Source organism: Cyprinus carpio, chromosome B3, assembly GCF_018340385.1.
Source record: "Cyprinus carpio isolate SPL01 chromosome B3, ASM1834038v1, whole genome shotgun sequence".
NCBI classification, from domain to species: domain Eukaryota; kingdom Metazoa; phylum Chordata; class Actinopteri; order Cypriniformes; family Cyprinidae; genus Cyprinus; species Cyprinus carpio.
In genome coordinates, this window is record NC_056599.1 from 33491310 (window position 1) to 33510067 (window position 18758).

General features: G+C 35.1%; 1 protein-coding gene across 1 annotated transcript; it reads left to right on the forward strand.

Annotated features, from left to right (window-relative positions):
• Positions 1-12342: 12342 nt before the first annotated feature.
• Positions 12343-16507, forward strand: LOC109054194 (alpha-N-acetylgalactosaminide alpha-2,6-sialyltransferase 2-like). Its single transcript, XM_042721411.1, has 5 exons — positions 12343-12510; positions 12621-12724; positions 15304-15387; positions 15474-15570; positions 15720-16507. The coding sequence occupies exons 1-5, from the start codon at positions 12343-12345 to the stop codon at positions 15894-15896; spliced, it is 630 nt and encodes a 209-aa protein (XP_042577345.1). The 3' UTR covers positions 15897-16507.
• Positions 16508-18758: the final 2251 nt, after the last annotated feature.

An 18758-nucleotide genomic window follows, 5' to 3' on the forward strand; every position in this document is an offset into this window, starting at 1 on the left:
ATACATATATATATATATATATATATATATATATATATTGTAATTATTTGTCATACCAAATATTTCTGAGTGAGAACTGTTTAAAAAATATTAAATAGTTCAAGTTACATATAATAAATATAATTTATTTTGGCAGACACATCAAAAATACAGAAAAAAATGTAATATTGTGATATATTATTACAATTTAAAATAATTGTTTTTAAATTTATTATACTTTAAAATTATCATTTATTTCTGTGATGCAAAGCTGAATTTTTAGGATCATTATCACATGATCCTTTAGAAATCATTCTAATATGATGATTCATTATCAAAGTTGGAAACAGTTCTGCTGCTTTAATATTTTTTCAGAACACGTGATACTTTTTTAAGGATACTTTGATGAATAAAAAGTAAAAAAAAAAAAAAAAAAAAGAAGAAGCTATGTTTTTAAAATATAAATATTTTGTTAATAACAATATACACTACTGGTCAGTAATTTGGGATCAGTAATTTTTTTTCTTTTTTTTTTTAATAAAATCAATACTTTTATTCAGCAAGGATTGTGTTAAATTGATAAAAAGTTATAGTAAAGAAAATATATTATTAAAATATATATTATTAGAATAGAATTTTTTTTTTATTATTTTGAATAAATGCAGTTCTTTTTAACCTTTTATTCATCAAATATATTAGACAGCAGAACTGTTTCCAACACTCATAATAAATCAGAATATTAGAATGATTTCTAAATGATCATGTGATAGACTGGATGTTACATGTGACACTGAAGGCTGGAGTAATGATGCTGAAAAATTCAGCTTTTGCATCACAGGAATAAATATTTTTTTTTAAAGTATATTCAAATAGAAAACTATTATTTTAAGTTGTAATAATATTTCACAATATTACTGTTTTTTCTGTATTTTTGATCAAATAAATGCAGGCTTGATGAGCAGAAGAAACTTCTTTCAAAAACATTAAAAATAGTAATGTTTGCAAACTTTTGACCTGTACTGTATTTTATGGGAACACGCCCCTCTTCTCGCGTCACTGTGTACCGCCCAAACTGTTCGCGGATGATTTAAACGTTTGTTGCGGGATCGCGACCCATTGTTACATCACCTGAAGACCGACTCGTGGTAACACCGCTGCCTGTAAATTACCAGCGCTTAAATGGCTGCCAAACTTACCGGTGTGTATCATTTCTTCATACATATTTTAGTCATTGTAAGAATAGCCTACATCTTCTGCCTCGGTCTGGAAAAAAATATCGCAAGAATTGTGTTCTTTTCGTGCTAAACGAGGGTTTTCTGTTCGCAGTTGACGAGGCTCGAAACGGTGAAGAAAACACTGCTCCTGGTAAGTTATTCACACATTTTCTCACGGCTTTTGGAAAGTAGGCTTAGCTAACTCTCTTACTGTACGTGCGTTTTTTAAACCTCCCCCCATAGACCATCCTCTTAAGATGAAAAATGTAGGCGCACATTAAAAAAAAAAAAAAAAAAAAAAGATAATTGTAAAATGTAATTTATAAGATTTCAAAAAATATACAAGGTTTTTAAATATTTCTCCTTAAAACTATTGTGTTTATATACATGCAGACCGTTTAACAGATTATCTAGAGACTATCATATTTATCATCTCTGTGTGTGTGTGTGTATATATATATATATATATATATATATATATATATATATATATATATATATATATATATATTATATATATATACAGTGTTAAATAATGTTGTCAGATTTTCCATCCTGTGAAGGTACAGCCCAAACACAAGCCACAAAAGTTTATGTCGAATTAAATGCCAGAAACATTTTGTGAAACCAAAGTACCAATATTAACCAGAACTTTATGCATATTGCAGGACTTTTAGTTACAAACAGGTCTAAAATAGCCTGTACAGAGTCTTTTATTTTGAAATGTCAATACTCTTTCTGGCTGGTCATTCAAACAGACAAAGGGAATAAAATATGCACTCTTACAACCATCTACATTATATTACAGTGTAAACACTATAAAGTAATCGCTGGGCATAGATGTGTGGTATTCATTGATTGCAAACTGCTCTGAAACCGCAAGCCTGTAAAACGGACAGCAGCAATGTGTTTTGACTTTGAAATGTTTACATTTTTAAAGAAATCAATGCCTTTTGAAGTTTAATAATAACATTTGAGGTATTTGGGATCTCTGATCGTCCTGCCCCCCTTTCAACTGATCTGTTCAAATGTTCTCATTGCATGTTACAGTGATCTTGTTGCGAAACAATGGTTATATGGAACGGATGCATGTAAACTGCAATGAAAGCTTTAGAATGAAAGGTCCGGGTTTGTAAGAATGACTAGCAGTTGGGTTTTTGTACTAAGAATTTTAAAAACGTACACTTTTCTTATGAAAATAGTGCCAAAGCAAGTAAAAACTGTAAGAGTCTTCAGTATTTCAGGCCTAAAACCACATGGCTCTAAAACACAGATGAGCAATAGTCAAACGGGGGTGCTCTCTGACGCCAGACACACACACAGCATTGTTTATGACACACGGGACACAGGAGATTTCCTGCTGTGCTAGAAAACGAGATGGGGGTGTCTGGCTCTTTCAACTCTACGGCCCTTCACACCTGGAGAATTTATGCCCCATTCCTGGAATTTGGTTCGCCTGGTGGGGGACAAAACAAAGATCGGTGAAAAAAGTCAAATGATGTTAACCATTTTATTTCTCATTAAAGGGTTTCATTTATTAAAAATAACTCTGTTTATGTTGTTTTACTAGGGTGTATAGAAGAATGCATCTATGTGCAAATGCATGTAGTATCTAAAAGTGAATACATCAAATGTATTTTTGTCTTTATTAGAATATGGTAATGACTGGCTGAAGTTAAAACTTCAGAAAGTTACAAAAAATCACAGGTTCAGGTTGCATTTTTAATAATGATCATCATGATTCAGATAAGAACAGTTCATTAGATGGTATAGTGTGAGGCTCATTTTAGATAACACAAAGACAATTTTGAGGTAACCAGAAAGAAATGCATAAAATATTTATCTTCTTTAAGATGGGTTACAACAAGACTATAGTAACCTTAAATGTAGAACTGCAATCAATGTCAGAAATGAAAATGTAAAAAGTTACACCAGATTGCCGAATTAAAAAAAAATTTAATCCGAGGTTAATTTAGTGTTTCAAGTCTTTTGGTGGGACGCTCCCCTCTATGCTTCCTCCAACACGTTAATCACTTTTCACGTCACATGCCTTGAATCACTCAAATTGCTGGCAGAGATTTAAAGGATATGTTTGCAGTTTTTTATCAAGCTTTGTATCAAGTGTCTCTTTCTCCATGTTTCCTCCACCCAGTTTATCAGCAAAATGATCTGCTATATGATGTAAAATGCACAATTTTTCATCATACTGCTGATTTTAATGGCTTCAGGGTTTTTGTTCAAACTGTTTTGTATTCCAAATATTAGCTTGTCATACTACCATGACCGTTACTAAAAGAGCTGCCAACTTTAATATTATATATCATTTGTTTGTATATATTTTAGACGTATTGATTAATAAAAGGAGTATGATTGTCACAATCTTCACAAGCAGATCAACGTCTGTGTTTGAAATCCAATTAGAATTCAATATTGCAGGAATTGTGTTCTTTTGGTTGTGTTTAACCCTCATATCAAATTGAGTCCATTTTGACCCAAAAGAGACACATTAATACTTCTAAAAACTGTATAGTTTTAGTAAGGGAACTAAACTTTTGCAAGTGCTTTAAGACCCTCAAAATATTTTTTTGATTAACATGAATTTGTACAAACTATTGACGAACCATTGCAGCATGAAATATTTTAGCTTGTTTTCATCTGAAAGTGAATGTTTATGCAAGTAGAATGTTGTTTGAAAACTTTTCATATTTTTCATCTTTTCATATTTATGTTGTTTTGTTAGAAGTAAAAACGTAGGTTTCATGAAATTTTGAACAGCCGTAAGTTAGAATTTACTATAATTTATAATGTAATTCAATTACAATCTTTCCATTGGGGCTTAATACTGATATTTCTCAGATTATATGCTCTTATAAATTTCAGTAACACTTCATTTTAAAGCGTCCTTGTTACACATTACATGTACTTAATATTATAATAAAAATTAATTATGCATAATTACATGCAAGTAAGCCTAACCATATAATAAGTATATGTAGTTAATTAATATAACTTGGTATAAATGTATAATTACACTGTAACAAGAACACCTTAAAATACAGTGTAACTGATTTTTAAATAAGATCTCTCATAGTTTTTTGGTCTGGTTCTTGTGTAATTTTAAATGTCTTTTTTTAATTAATCAAAAAGGGGTAACTGCAGTTGTAATATGGTAACACTCACACTTATAAATGAGACATTGCTGATCAGATACAATATGGTTTTAGTTGAAAAAATTAAGTTATGACTGTTTTGTAAAATAACGACCCAGAATGTGAAAATCGTATACAGATTCTGACTGCGTTAAGAGAGTTAAGCTGTTTTTAGTAGGCTAAACAAGAGGCTTTTTTCTGTTTTTCAGTGGACGAGGCTCGTCTTCTAACAAATGGCGAAGAGAATACAACTCAAGGTCAGCTTGTTACACCATCAGGTGTCTCTTCATCATATGCAGCTGATAAAACAGCAGCCCCGGATAACTTCGTAACGGAGGCATCGGTACCTTTGAGTGCCAGTAACAGTGGGTCAGAGCCCTGTGACCGAGGTGTAGCAGAAGCCCAGGGTCTTGGGCACAAGTCTGACGAATGTAAAGCAGCCACCTTGAGATGTGGGGAAAAGCGGCCGAGAGATTCAGAAGACCCCTCTGATGCTCCTGTGAAACGGCGTTTGAGAACATCGGAAGGTAGCAGGAAAGAATGTGTGTAATATGCGTGTATTTCAATTATTGCATGCTGCTAATACAACTGAATTTTCCATTTCACAGTTCTACCAGACTACGACGCGAGATGTGCCGAGCTGTGGATCGATGGTGAAACGGCTGCTTGTGAGGCTTATGAGTTCTCAAAGTCCAGCAGCAACACCCAACGCCAACGTGCTATTCGCCAACACGGCAATAGTAGTTCTGTAGAGAGATTTTTTTTATGTTTCGTATTGATTTGGGTGGTTGTTTTTTTTTTTTCTATATGATGGTTGGTTTGTTTGTGTATGGGGGCAGAGCTGATTTCGCTGAGGTGATAAGTTCACTTAATGCAATGCAAAGGAATACCAGAGAGTTGGCTAATGAAGTCCGTAAAATGCGAGCGGATGGAAGACTGGTGTTAGACACAATCTCTCTTATGAATGAAAGAATGAGCGTCATTCAAAGGTTGGCGTTGGACTTGCATCGAGTGGTGACTTCTAGGAAATGAGGGGTCTGTTTATTTTAGCATGCTGATTTGCGTTCAAGCCTACTTTTGCTACCCAGCTTTTCCTTTTTTGATATACTTGTATTGACGAGTGTTTTTTTTTATTATTATTTCTTGTTTATTGTATCACTTTCCTGTGTTGTTTTAGTAGGTTTTAAATAAACAGTTTCAAAATGGCCCCTTTATTCCTGAACTTGGGTTGTACTGAAATTTCTAAAACTTAAAACATAAATGGTGCATTAAATATAGGCTAGTAAACCTAAATGGTCACACATTTGACCATAATTATTAGTAAAATATAACTAAGCTTTGGCGATCGCCGCTCCGGTCAATCTACTCCACAGCCAATCACGGGCCCCCTCCTTGCTCGGGCCCTGGGGGGGTTACTTTTTGTCACCTGGGCTGTGCTTGCTTATTTGCTCTAAATAACAAAAAACCCAAAATTATATTTTTGACCACTGTAAAGGCCTTTAACACCAAAAGTGAAATTAATAGGCATCAGGCTGAAGCCTTGCTCCTTGATCCTGATTTGTCTCAACACAGAGAGGAGAGGTGCCAGTGAATAAATGGGAAAACACAGTTACTAAATTTAAAAGTAATGGGTTACTTTACTAGTTACTTGAAAAAAGTAATCTGATTACGTAACCCATATAGAAAATGTGTTATTACATCAACACTGGTCAGAATACTTTGATTAAGCCTATAAAATGTTACCTTTTTTACAGATACCTTTTTATAGTTACTGTTGGTCATATCAGTTAATTTTACTGCTCAATGTGAATTTCAATTTAATTTCTCATTTTATAGGCTCCCACCTCTTTGGTTCAACTCAAATTTTTTATTAAAAAAAAAAAAATAAATATATATAAATATATAATATATAGATTTATATATTTTTTTTTTTTTTTTTTTTTATATATATATATATATTGTTTTTTTTTTTCATTAAATCACACTGAACTGTCAAGTTATTTAAAGATGAACTCTTTACCTGTTCGTTGAACACACATTTCTTAATCTATTTGTACAACTGTTCAGATGTCGGTGGTGGGTTTATAAACACAACCTGTGCCGATTGTTCCATGATTTCAGTCAAAGATCTGTCTTTGGTTATTATTATGAAGTCAACTGATTATTCACCACGCATTTACTGTCGAAACACAAAACTATGGCTTTGTGGATCTATTGTGGCGGCATGTGTTTGCTTCGTCTACTGGAATGTGCTGGGTTTGATGTCATCAGAAGACTGGAGCACAACATTTTACAGGTAGGTTCAGACAGACTTTCATCCAAGATTATATTATATTATATTCGAGCTGTCTGGAACGCAGCATATAGGTTTACATTTCAATAAACGAGCGTGAAGCCTAGGCTACTACGCGCCATTCTATAAGGAGACATTTCAGCACTTGACAAACGGATAGCGACTCCTCAGTAGCACTTAAAGCACGGCTACGTGCGACTGTGTTAAGTCAACGCTAGCTGGTTAAGTGCATTTTTGGGAAACGCACGTGAAACAATAACGAACGTTCGTAAAATTACTCGTAGACAACCCTCTTAAGCGCTAAGATCCAAAGATCAAATTTTAAATTCGTTTTTATTTTAATATCGCTTTCAATTTTCCAATTATTGGTTTCATGAATAATTTTGTCAATTTTAGTTTAGTTTTTATTTTGTGAACAGATTTATAGCCTATTTAGTTTTTATACCGTTTTAGTTTTAATTAAAGTGGCTTAATTAAAGTTTTGTAGAATGAATAGAACACTTCCAGAGCGCAGATGAAAGACATTTTAATTTAAGCTTATTGACGCAAACCTGTGTCTCCCCCAAGTTTTCTCTCACAGTAGGCTATAATTAATTAAAGTTTTGTAGAATTAATAGAAGGTACAAATTTCATTTGTAATCTTACATGCGGAAGTGGTTGGTGGTTTCATGTGATAAAAGCCGCGTGTCGGGCATTTTACTTGCTAGGTGAAATTTTAATTTTTCTGCATGAGTGCAAATTTGATCCATTGTATCTTGCTAATTTTTTGACGGGGCGCACCATGACCAACAGTCAAATACTTTACTGACTTTACTAATGCGTTTGGGGTAATTTGCTTTTAGGTTCTGTGTATCGTTTGCACAACAATAAACAAAAGGCAGAGGCAGTCTTTTACTTTCATATCTTTTTGCACAGTATTTTTGATTGTCATTCTTTGAGACAAGTCAGATGGCAAGGGTGTCTGTGTATCGTTGCACCACACAATAAAACAAAAAAGGCTCATTCATATCTTTGTGAATTGTCAAGTCTTTTGAGACACAGGACTGTGTTCCTGTTTTAAAGTATCTACTATCATTCTTTATCATCCATCATCATGTTGACTTCTCCAAACATTGGTCTTTAGTCAGGCAAAGGTGCTTGACACACCCGAAAAATACATACATGACAGACTTTCCTGCATATCAGCTCACAGCTCAAAACATTTGCATGATTTGCACTGATGCAAAAAGTGGGAAGGGGGTAGTAGTATATTTTAAATGTTTTGAATATTTATTATTTTGTTAGGACAGAAATATAAATGTGATGTCATCGTCATCTTATTCTAAATAATTGTGCATGTTAAGTCTAGTGTGACTTTAACCAGAGTTCAGATGCATTTTTATTAAAATTTTGGGAAGGTTGATTTGTAAGAAAATTTTAAGATAATAAAGGCCAAAATTTCAGTAATAGGGGACAGATGTTGGATGTTTGGAAGCCATGAATTTAAAACTTTATTCATCTCTTCTACTAAATTAAGATTGGAAATGCAATGGAACCTTTTATCACTTATGGACCATTAACACTTTATTCTTTTTGCTCTGCAGGGCTACATCTAAGAAGACTGGAAAGGTAAAAGTAAAACGGGATTGTTAAATGATGCAGATGGAAAGATGAGTGGAGCCGAATATGTGTCGTACTAAGCATGGCCCTAAAGCTAGCAAAGAGCATAACAAACTAAAGTCAGACAATCTAGATCACCTTTTCATTAGCAGTGCCAGCGCCTGCTCCTTGAGAAATAACCCCATAAAGAAAGAAGACACTCTGAAGAGAAAGTTTTAGCCTTCTTAGTTCCTGTTCTGCAGTGAAGCATTGATTCTTTATATAATTCACATTGGCCAAAAGCTCCAGGGAATGAACCATTGCCGTATGGCTGGAAGGACCAGCCTTTCTATGGTAAACTTACTGTAAACAACAGCACTACAAACATGGAAACAAAGCCATAAAACTTCTAAAAACATTTTTTTTTATTTCCTTTTTTTAAGAAATAAATAAGAAAGTTTCTTTGTTTTCACTTTCTGATTATGCCAACAGTCATCTGTTTGAGCGGAAAACATCACCTGTGTGCGCGTTGTCGCTGTAGTGGGTAACGGGAGAGGATTCTGAATGGATCCAGGCAGGGGAAAAACATAGACGTCACGATTAATGTTGTCAGGTTTGTGCATTCTATAAGAAAAATCCAATATACTAAATCAAAAAATGCTTGATTTTCATTTTTGGGTGAACTATCCCTTTAAGCTGAAGGTAATCAAAGTCTCTACCACCCCGCCCCAGTTTAAAGTGCACTTCAGAAATGTTTCAGCAAAATAAGATAAATAGTCCTTTGTGTGTTGTAAAACTAGTTATTACAACTGTTTAAGATGTCGGTGGTAGGGTTTTATAAACACAACCTGTGCCGATTGTTCCATGATTTTCAGATAAAGATCTGTAACGGGTTTGTTGTTAATAAAGTCAACTGATTATTCAACACCACGCATTTACTGTCGAAACACAAAACTATGGCTTTGTGGATCTATTCAATGGCGGCATGTGTTTGCTTCTTGTCTACTGAAATGTGCTGGGTTTGATGTCATCAGAAGACTGGAGCACAACATTTTACAGGTAGGTTCAGACAGACTTTCATCCAGATTAATTATTATATCGACGCTGTAGGGAAACGCACATATAGGTTTAAATCTTCAATAAACGAGCGTGAGCCTAGGCTATACAGCCATTCTATAAGGGACATTTCAGCACTGTGACAAACGAGATAGCGACTATCAGTAGCACTGTGAAAGCACGGCTACGTGCGACTGTGTTAAGTCAACGCTAGCGGGTAAGTGCATTTTTGGGAAACGCACGTGAAACAATAACGAACGTTCGTAAAGTTACTCGTAGAAAACGCTCTTAAGCGCTAAAATCCAAAGATCAAATTTTAAATTCGTTTTTATTTTAATATCGCTTTCAATTTTCCAGTTATTGGTTTCATGAATAATTTTGTTAATTTTAGTTTAGTTTTTATTTTGTGAACAGATTTAAAGCCTATTTAGTTTTGTGTACAGTGTTGTGATTTACCGTTTTAGTGCTAATATAGTGGCTTAATTAAAGTTGATATGAATTAATAGAAACACTGCCAGAGGAAGATGAAAGACATTTTAATTTAAAGTCTTATTGGACGCAATTTTATTTTATTGACGTGTGTTTTGTCTAAGTTTTGTTTTATCTGTAGGGTATGATATTATCTTTCATTTGAGAAGCTTATTGATTTAATTTTCTGCAGTTATTTGATCCATTGTATATTGCTAATTTTTTGAGCACCATGACCAAGTCTTTTACTGACTTAAATGCAGTTTTGGTTCTGTGTATCGTTTGCACAACAATAAACAAAAGGCTCATTCATATCTTTGTGATTGTCAATTCTTTGAGACACAGATGTGTCATGTTTAAAGTATCTATCTATCATCTTCTATCATCATCATCATGTGACTTCTCAGAACATTTGGTCTTTAGCTCAAGGCAAAGGTGCTGACACACAGAAATACATACATGCAGACTTTCTGCATATCAGCTCAAGCCTCAAATTTGCATGATTTGCACTGATGCAAAGTGGAGTTGGTAGTATATTTTAATGTTTTGAATATTTATTATTTTGTTAGGACAGAAATATAAATGTGATGTCATCGTCATCTTATTCTAAATAATGTTGTAGTTGTTGATTCTTGTTTAGTTTTTGTGTGGTTTTTAAGATGGTTTTTTTTTATTTTTTTTAGGATTTTTGATTTGTTTGATTTTTTTGAGATTTTTAGGATATTTAGATAATAGACAATGTGGATTTGAACCATGAATTTAATTTTCACTCTTCTACTAAATAAGTTGAAATGCAATGGAACCTTGTATCATATGACATTAACACTTTATTCTTTGCTCTGCAGGGCTACATTAGAGACTGAAGTAAACTGGATTGTAAATGATGCAGCTGAAGAGGAGGTGAGCCGAATATGTGTACTAAGACATGGCCTAAAGCTAGCAAAGAGCATAACAATGACTAAAGTCAGACAATCTATATCAACAATCACTCTTGGCAGTGCCAGCCTGCTCCTTGAGAAATACCATAAAGAAAGAAGACCCCACTCTGGAGAGGAAAGTTAGTTCTTAGTTCCTGTTCTGCAGTGGCGTGATTCTTTTATTAATTCACATTGGCAAAAGCTCCAGAATGACCATTGCCGGATGGCTGGAAGGCAGCCTTTCTATGGTAAACTTACTGTAAACAACAGCACTACAAACATGGAAACAAAGCCATAAAACTTCTAAAAACATTTTTTTTTATTTCCTTCTTTTAACACAGAAATAAACAAGACACTTAAGCTGAAGTAATCAAAGTCTCGACCGCCCCAGTTTAAAGGTGCACTCAGAAATGTTTTCCAGCAAAATAAGATAAATAGTACTTTAGGGAAAATATTTCAAAACCATTCGTGTCATATAAGTAGCCCACTAAAACCAGTTTAATTTTACATGGAGCATGTCGCCCTGATGGGTTCAGACATGTTGGAATCACATGACCAACCACATCATCCCTGTAACCCCCTGCTCTTGGAATAAAAGTGCATTCAAGTCACGTTGCAATTACTGGAATTACCAGATTCCAAAAAGCATTCACATTACCGTAGAAATTAATTAAACTGAGAATTTCCTGAGAGCTACGACTTGTTCAGTACCTTGCTCAAGGGCACTTCAGTTGAGGTTATTGAAGGAGAGCACTGTTTATTCACTTCCCTCACCTACAATTCCTGCTGGTACTGAGACTCAAACCGGTGACCTTTGGGTTACAAGCCCGACTCTAACCATCAGGCCACAACTGCCCCAAAAGCCATCAGTGACTGATGCATCAACACCGAATAGTAGTTACATTACAGTTTATTATTTACTTTAAGGAATAGTTCACCCCAAAATAAAAATAAAAAATGCTAGAAAAATGTATTCACCCTCCAGACATCTAAGATGTAGATGAGTTTGTTTCTTAATGGGAACAGATTGGGAGAAATTTAGCATTAAATCACTTGCTTACCAATGGATCCTCTGCAGTGAATGGGTGCCGTCAGATCACAATAATTCACAAGTAATCCACACCACTCCAGTTCATCAGTTAATGTCTTGTGAAGTGAAGATCTGCATATTCATAAGAAACAAATCCATCAAGATGTTTTAACTTTAAACTGTCACTTCTGGCCAAACTATCAGCCCATAATTACACTTCCAATGAAGGAAGTGTTGAGATGAAGAAACAAACTCAACTACTTGGATAGCTTGAGGGTGAATTTTCAGCAAATATAGGCCTAATTTTAGTGTGTGTGTGTGTGTGTTAAAGATAAAGAAAGAAAGAAAGTAAGAAAGAAAGAAAGAAAGAAAGAAAGAAAGAAAGAAAGAAAGATTAATTTTAAGATAATTTTCTTAATTAAAAATCCCAGCCAATATTGTCTGTTTTCTAGCTAGAATTCACGGTAAATAAATTATTAGATTATTCTATTTTCTGTTGTATAATCTAACATACACTAAACCAGTAACTAGAACAAAATATCATTAAATATATCAAATGTTAGAAAACTGATTAACTGCATGGGCTAAAAATCTAATTCAGAAGCATTTCCCCTTGAGCCCTAGTTTTACATTAGTAGCCTATGACAGCACAACCATGATGCTAATAATGATTATCATTATTTATAGGGTAAACGGGGCAGTAATCCAAGGGTTTGAGGATGATGTTGGGACAAAGACGTCTTTCTACGGCTTCACCACCGACTCTCTCAAGAACTCATTAATTGATTATCACCAAGACGGCTTCGACAAAGTGCCACGTGATCCGGTAATTGACCCTCTCATTCACAATTTAGGAATTATTATAAGTTCTCAGTTGTCATTTGTTGCCATGTGCTGTCCTGCCGATGAACTATAGTGAAGTCTTTGACGTCACAGGGCATTGGATATATTTTTATCCCTGCCGAAATTCGTGCCTATTTGATGCTGGCAGCTGCCATCCAGGGTGTGTCTGTACCCTCAGGACCTGATAAAGGTGACAGGTAGGTTTAACAATAAGATTCCTACACGTTGTTTTTTAATTCACATAATAGGTTACAATAAATTCTTATTATTAGGGGCCAAGCACTGAAAGTGCTTAGGCACCTATTGTATCCGTTAGCGTGATTTTTTTCTTCTGCCGCAAGTCTATGGCAGCCCATAGAACTGCTTGCGGGAAAGTTGTGAAATTTGGCACACTGATAGAGGACAGTAAGAAAAGTTACCATAGCAAATTTGGAGTCTAACTGAAACTCTCTTGCGCCACCACTTGTCTAAACTTTCAAAAACAAAATTAAAATGACTTTTTTTTCTCTGATTCCTTGGCTCATGCCAAGTTGACACCAAAGGACACCAAAATTCAAAAATCGTTAGGTTTAGTTTTTTCGATATTTTCAATTGTTCGTAAAAACTACTTCTTCGAACTCATCCTAGGCCGTTGAACCGATTGTCACGAAAATTGAACCAGATCATCTTCAGACCACACTGACAAAAGTTATGGAATTCAAGTTGATTACTCATACCGTTTCCGAATAGCACGTGAACGAATTCTACGAAAAGCATGCAAAAATGGTTTCTTTAATCGGTGCATAATGCCGAATCGAATGATACCCAGTTTTCCCATGTCAGACATTTTGGGCGTCGTCCATTTTGAATTATGTTCTAAAATGCTATATTTTACGAACGCAGCAGCGTATCATTACGAAATGAATTACAAAACTCTTCGGGTCCATACCCTCATGGTACTCAAAAAGTTTGGAGGCAGCTCAAAAGTAACAATAAAATTTAGAAAAATGCTAATAACTTTTGCTTACATTAACCTATTGTAATCGGACTGATGTTGATAGATTCCTTGGATTATGATGAGAACATGATATCAATTTTACCAATATTGGCTGAACTTCCTGTCCACCATTTTGATTCATGTCGACAACCTACTTTTTCGAACTCCTCCTAGATCATTGGTCCGATTTTCACCAAATTTGGCTCGGATCATCTTCAGACCAGACTGGCAAAAAGTTATGGATTTTGTGTCAATGCACAAAACAGTTTTCGTTTAGCGCATGAACAAATTTGCTGGAAAGATGCCAAACTGCATCTGAGGGCTGTATCTCTGCAAAGGTTTTACATATTTACACCAAACTTTGTATGTGCCATTATCACCTCAAACTGATCACGCCACATCAATTTGGTAACAGCGCCACCTATTGGCCTAATTGGAGTAATAAACCATTCATTAACCTTTAATTATGAAATTTCCAAAAATGCTAATAACTTTTGATTGCATTAGGCTATTGTAATGAAACTGGTCTCAAAATATTCCTTTGGTCATGCCGACAACAGACATAGCAATTTTCACTGAGGAAAACTGAACTCCCTGTCCGCCATTTTGATTTATGTTAAAAACCTACTTTTTCTAACTCCTCCTCAACTGTTTTCACCAAAATCGAGTCAGATCATCTTCAGACTGTGCTGACAAAAAGTTATGCATTTCGTGTCGATTGACGAAACCGTTTTCGTACAGCACCGTTACAAATTTTAGACATGGTGCCAAAATGAGTCTGACGCTATATCTTTGCGAAGCGTTGACATAATAACAACAAACTTTGTGTCTGCCATTGTCACCTCACACAGAACACACCAAGATGATTTGATTACAGCACCACCTGTCGGTCAAAAGTGATAAGCCATTTAATCATATTACTAGAGGTTGAATTAATGATTTTTCAGCCATTTCAATTACAATCATCCTAAAATTGCTTTTATTACTCATTGTTGTATCTGGTCTGATGCTCCATGCCATGCTTTAACTCCTAATTTTGCTGCTGGAGTGCTTGGTCCCGTAATTGCTGCTTGCAGCTATATTTATTATTGTAATCATTTTCTCCTTTTCAGTTCATGAATTTTGAATTGGCCAGGTCTCCTAAAGCAATTAACATTGACCATAAGTGATTATTACTTAATATATTGAGCTAACCATATATACTACTAATAAATGTATGTAACACATAGGTAGCCTACTAATCATAAGCTTTCAGAACATCCAGAAATATCAGAACATAGGCCATTCATTGTTGTGTAAAATATGTGAGAAATGATTATACAAGCTCATGATCCAAAGTGATTAAAAATATAGAACTAACATAATCACTATGCTGAATTCATTGTCGATGTTGAAAATAAAGGCAATAAATGGCCAAATGTACCTGAATTCACTCTGTATAATTGTGAGCCATACACTTCAATTCAAATATTAATGATTTATGTTTCTGGAAAATTGGCTATATAAGTTTTTTTTTTTTTTTTAATGATCATTTGTTTAAACGTAAATAATGTTGAACAATGAAATGTGTTATGAATTTCTTTACATTTGATTCCATTTTTATTTTGCTTCCTTAAATTTAAACAATCATTTTTGTTACCTGAATTCAATTATGTTTGCCACCTGAATTCATTTGCATTAGATTGGAATTCTAAAAGGCTTTCTACCAGTTTATGTTTTTATTTTATGTTTTTATTTCAACCTTAACTTATGTTCTTTGCATACCAACTAACTGCTGAGTTTATTTGATTATTAAAACAGGGCCTCAGAACTTTTCGGATATAATCCTGAAACACATCAGTTCAAGATGATCCATCCATCCTTCATTCAGTATGTGACTCAAAGGTGAGAACATTTTTTTTCTTACACATTAGTCTACATATCATTTTTCTTCTCTCTTAATGTAATGCCATGGTATTATTGATTTACAGGTTCCTAAAATCTCCACAGCTGGAGCAATATAGAAATTTGTACATACCCAGCTCAGGTGCACTGATGCTTTTGGTTGCTTTACACACTTGTGACCAGGTCAACAAACCTCCAATGTTTTTTAATCAATAAAACAGCATTTGAAATTCTTATTAATAAAACCTTTTTATTAATTGTTAGAATGGCCCTGAAACCTACTGGTCCAGCTGTTGTTAAATAGATGTTGTGCTTGCTGGTTCTTTCCTCAGGTCTCTGCATATGGCTTTATGACAGAAAATTACAAAGACTTCTCATGCCATTACTATGACAAGGTGAAGAAGCCTCTGGTCTCCTATACTAACCATGACATGGAGATGGAGGGACGTCTGTGGAAGCAGCTGCACTCTCAGAAAGTCTTGTGGCTATATCAGAGACAAAAAAAATGACATAATGTCAAGTCAGTGAATCTTGGGACATCTTACTGACAAGTAACTGCATAATGAAATTGTCAAAGCAGTATTTTGTTCTGGTGTGCTGTGATTCTCGTGCAACCTTTATAGGAAACATCATTGAAAATGTTATTTTTAATAAGTTAAATGAATTATTTAACCCTCAGGTTGTGTTCGGGTCATTTTGACCCAGAGAGAATTTTCTTACTCCCGAAAATGTTGCTTAATGTTATCGCATTGGACTAAGATTTACTGACTTTGTTTACACAGGGTATAACTACTTCCACTGCAAAAATTGTTAATTTTCGTTAAACATTTTTTTCAAGATTGTTACAGTTGAGGTGTTCCCGGTCAAAAATGACCAGCCTACAAAAAATAGCCTATAAGTTTCTTGTTATACAATATTATCACCTAATATTGGTGTCAATCTTTTTGCTAGCTTGTTTTCTTTTAATTAGGACTTGTTTTGTGTTTATTTTTGGAACTGATTTATCGTAGGCCTTGTTGGTCTGAGCTTAGGTACCTCAGTTGTTGAGTGAAAAATATATTATTTGTGGATAATTTTGTCAATATTGAATAAAATCTGAAACAAATTGCACTGTTTATCACACTAGCATGCTCTAATATTTAACCAAGAAATTTAATTTGAAATGTTTATATCTTGTTTAAAAAAAAAAAAAAAAATAGCACAAAAGAACACTTGTGGTGTTCACATTCAAAAATGACCGGCCTACCAAAAATATCTTATAATAGCACAAAATCTCTTGTTGTGCTAGTTATTCCTTTAATTAGGATCACCAAAAATGGGATTTAGTTTTTTTTTTTTCATCCATTAATGATAAATGGGGGAGATTGGAAATCTGAGAAATATTTAGTGTTCAGAATCAAGTTGATCATGTTCATATTCACGTATATTTGTGCCTGCAAATACACTGCTCAAAAAATTAAGGGAACACTTAAATCACACACTGGATCTCAATGAATGAAATATTTCATTTAAAAATTTGTATTTATATACATTTTATATGTGATGACAGTCAATAGAAACCAAAATCGTCAACACACTGAAGGCTGGATTAAAAGTCACACCAAAAATCTATGTAAAAAAACACTAAAGTTACAGGCTGATCCAACTAGCATGAAGTTCATCGCAGTAACATTGAATGCTCCAATACATAATATCCAAGAGGTTCTCAATTAGATTCAATTAGAGTCTGGAAAATGTGAGGGCCAGTCAGTGGCATCAATGCCAGTGTCATCTAAAAACTGCATACTCTAGCCACTGAGGCCAGGCATTACCATGCACCAGGAGGAACCAGTGCCAACTGCACCAGCGTAAGGTCTAACAGCGGCTCTGAGGATTTCTTACAGCAGTAAGGGTACCATTGGCTAACATGTGGAGGTCTGTGCAATGCTCCATGGATATGCCTCCCCAGACCATTACTGACCCACTGCCAAACCGGTCATGCTGGGTCATGCTGGATGCAACATAATGTCCCCCACGGCATCTCCAGACTCTTTCACATCTGCCATGTGTTCTCAGTGTGAACCTGCTCTCATCAGTGAAGAGAACAGGTCACCAGTGACGAACCTACCAGTTCAAATGCCATATGAGCTGCATGGTGCTGAGCTGTGAGCACAGGTCCCACTACAGGACTTTGGGCCCTTGCCACACTAATAAAGTCTGATTCTGACAGAAAAACCAGAAGAAATGGACAGCAAAAAAAGGATGATCAGAAGAAATGGACAGCACCCGAGTTAAATATATGAGTGTCACAGCAAAGGGTCTGAATACTTAGGACCATGTGATATTTCAGTTTTTTCTTTTTAATAAATGTGCAAAAAATTTCAACAATTCTGTGTTTTTCTGTCAATATGGGGTGCTGTGTGTACATTAATGAGGAACAAAAGTGAACTTAAATGATTTTAGCAAATGGCTGCAATATAACAAAGAGTGAAAAATTTAAGGGGGTCTGAATACTTTCCGTACCCACTGTATGTCCTGTACCTGACCTTAGTGATGGCACTTAATTTCTTTTCCATGACCAAGCACCATCGCATACGAAAATAATGTGTATTGTTGTGCAAAATATTTAATATACAAATTCATCACTGTAATGTTTAGCATTCTTGTAGCTCAAACGGAACAGGGTGCTGGCAACAGCAAGAACATGGGTGCACTTAATATGGAATGCATGAACTGATAACGTATATTACTTTGGATAAAAGCATCTGCCAAATGAATAAAAGCAAATGATTAAGAATGAATTCAGACTACAGGGTGATTTCACGCTGTCTGCCTCAACTATGGAAGTAAACCTGGCATTTCAACTTCATCCCTTGGAATCAATCAATGGATGGACTGTTGGAGGTGAGCTGGTTAAGGGAATCAGTTCCATGTATGGGGCTTGAGGGCAATGGAGTTCAGGGAGATAATAGTCAGCACTCAGATTAGGGAGCCCTCTGGTGGTGAGCAGGAGGACACTAGCCTTATGATTGGAGTTTGTTTATTTTCTACTTAATGCCATTCCAACATCTATGGCTATATAGGCCTACATGGCAATAACCAGTTAATCCTTACACAAGTCGGGGTCTGGGGTGGACAATACTGAGAGACAACAGTGCTAACCACCTAACTGAATAATAAATCACAATTAGATTTATTTTCAAAATCGTTCAGCCCTACTGTTGACCACCCCCCACTGACCATCGACAGCTCCACTGTGGAGAGAGTCAGCAGCACTAAATTCCTCGGGGTGCACATAACAGAAGACCTCACCTGGACCACCAACACTACATCACTCTCCAAGAAGGCGCAACAGCAGTTCCACTTCCTGCGCCGACTTAAAAGAGCAAGTC

Excerpts from the sequence above, each read along its gene's own strand:
- LOC109054194 (XM_042721411.1), top strand. The coding sequence starts at position 12,343 with ATGCTAATAATGATTATCATTATTTATAGGGTAAACGGGGCAGTAATC. Across the intron at positions 12,725-15,303 it reads GGACCTGATAAAGGTGACAG|GGCCTCAGAACTTTTCGGAT; the intron begins GTAGGTTTAACA and ends TTATTAAAACAG. Across the intron at positions 15,388-15,473 it reads ATTCAGTATGTGACTCAAAG|GTTCCTAAAATCTCCACAGC; the intron begins GTGAGAACATTT and ends ATTGATTTACAG.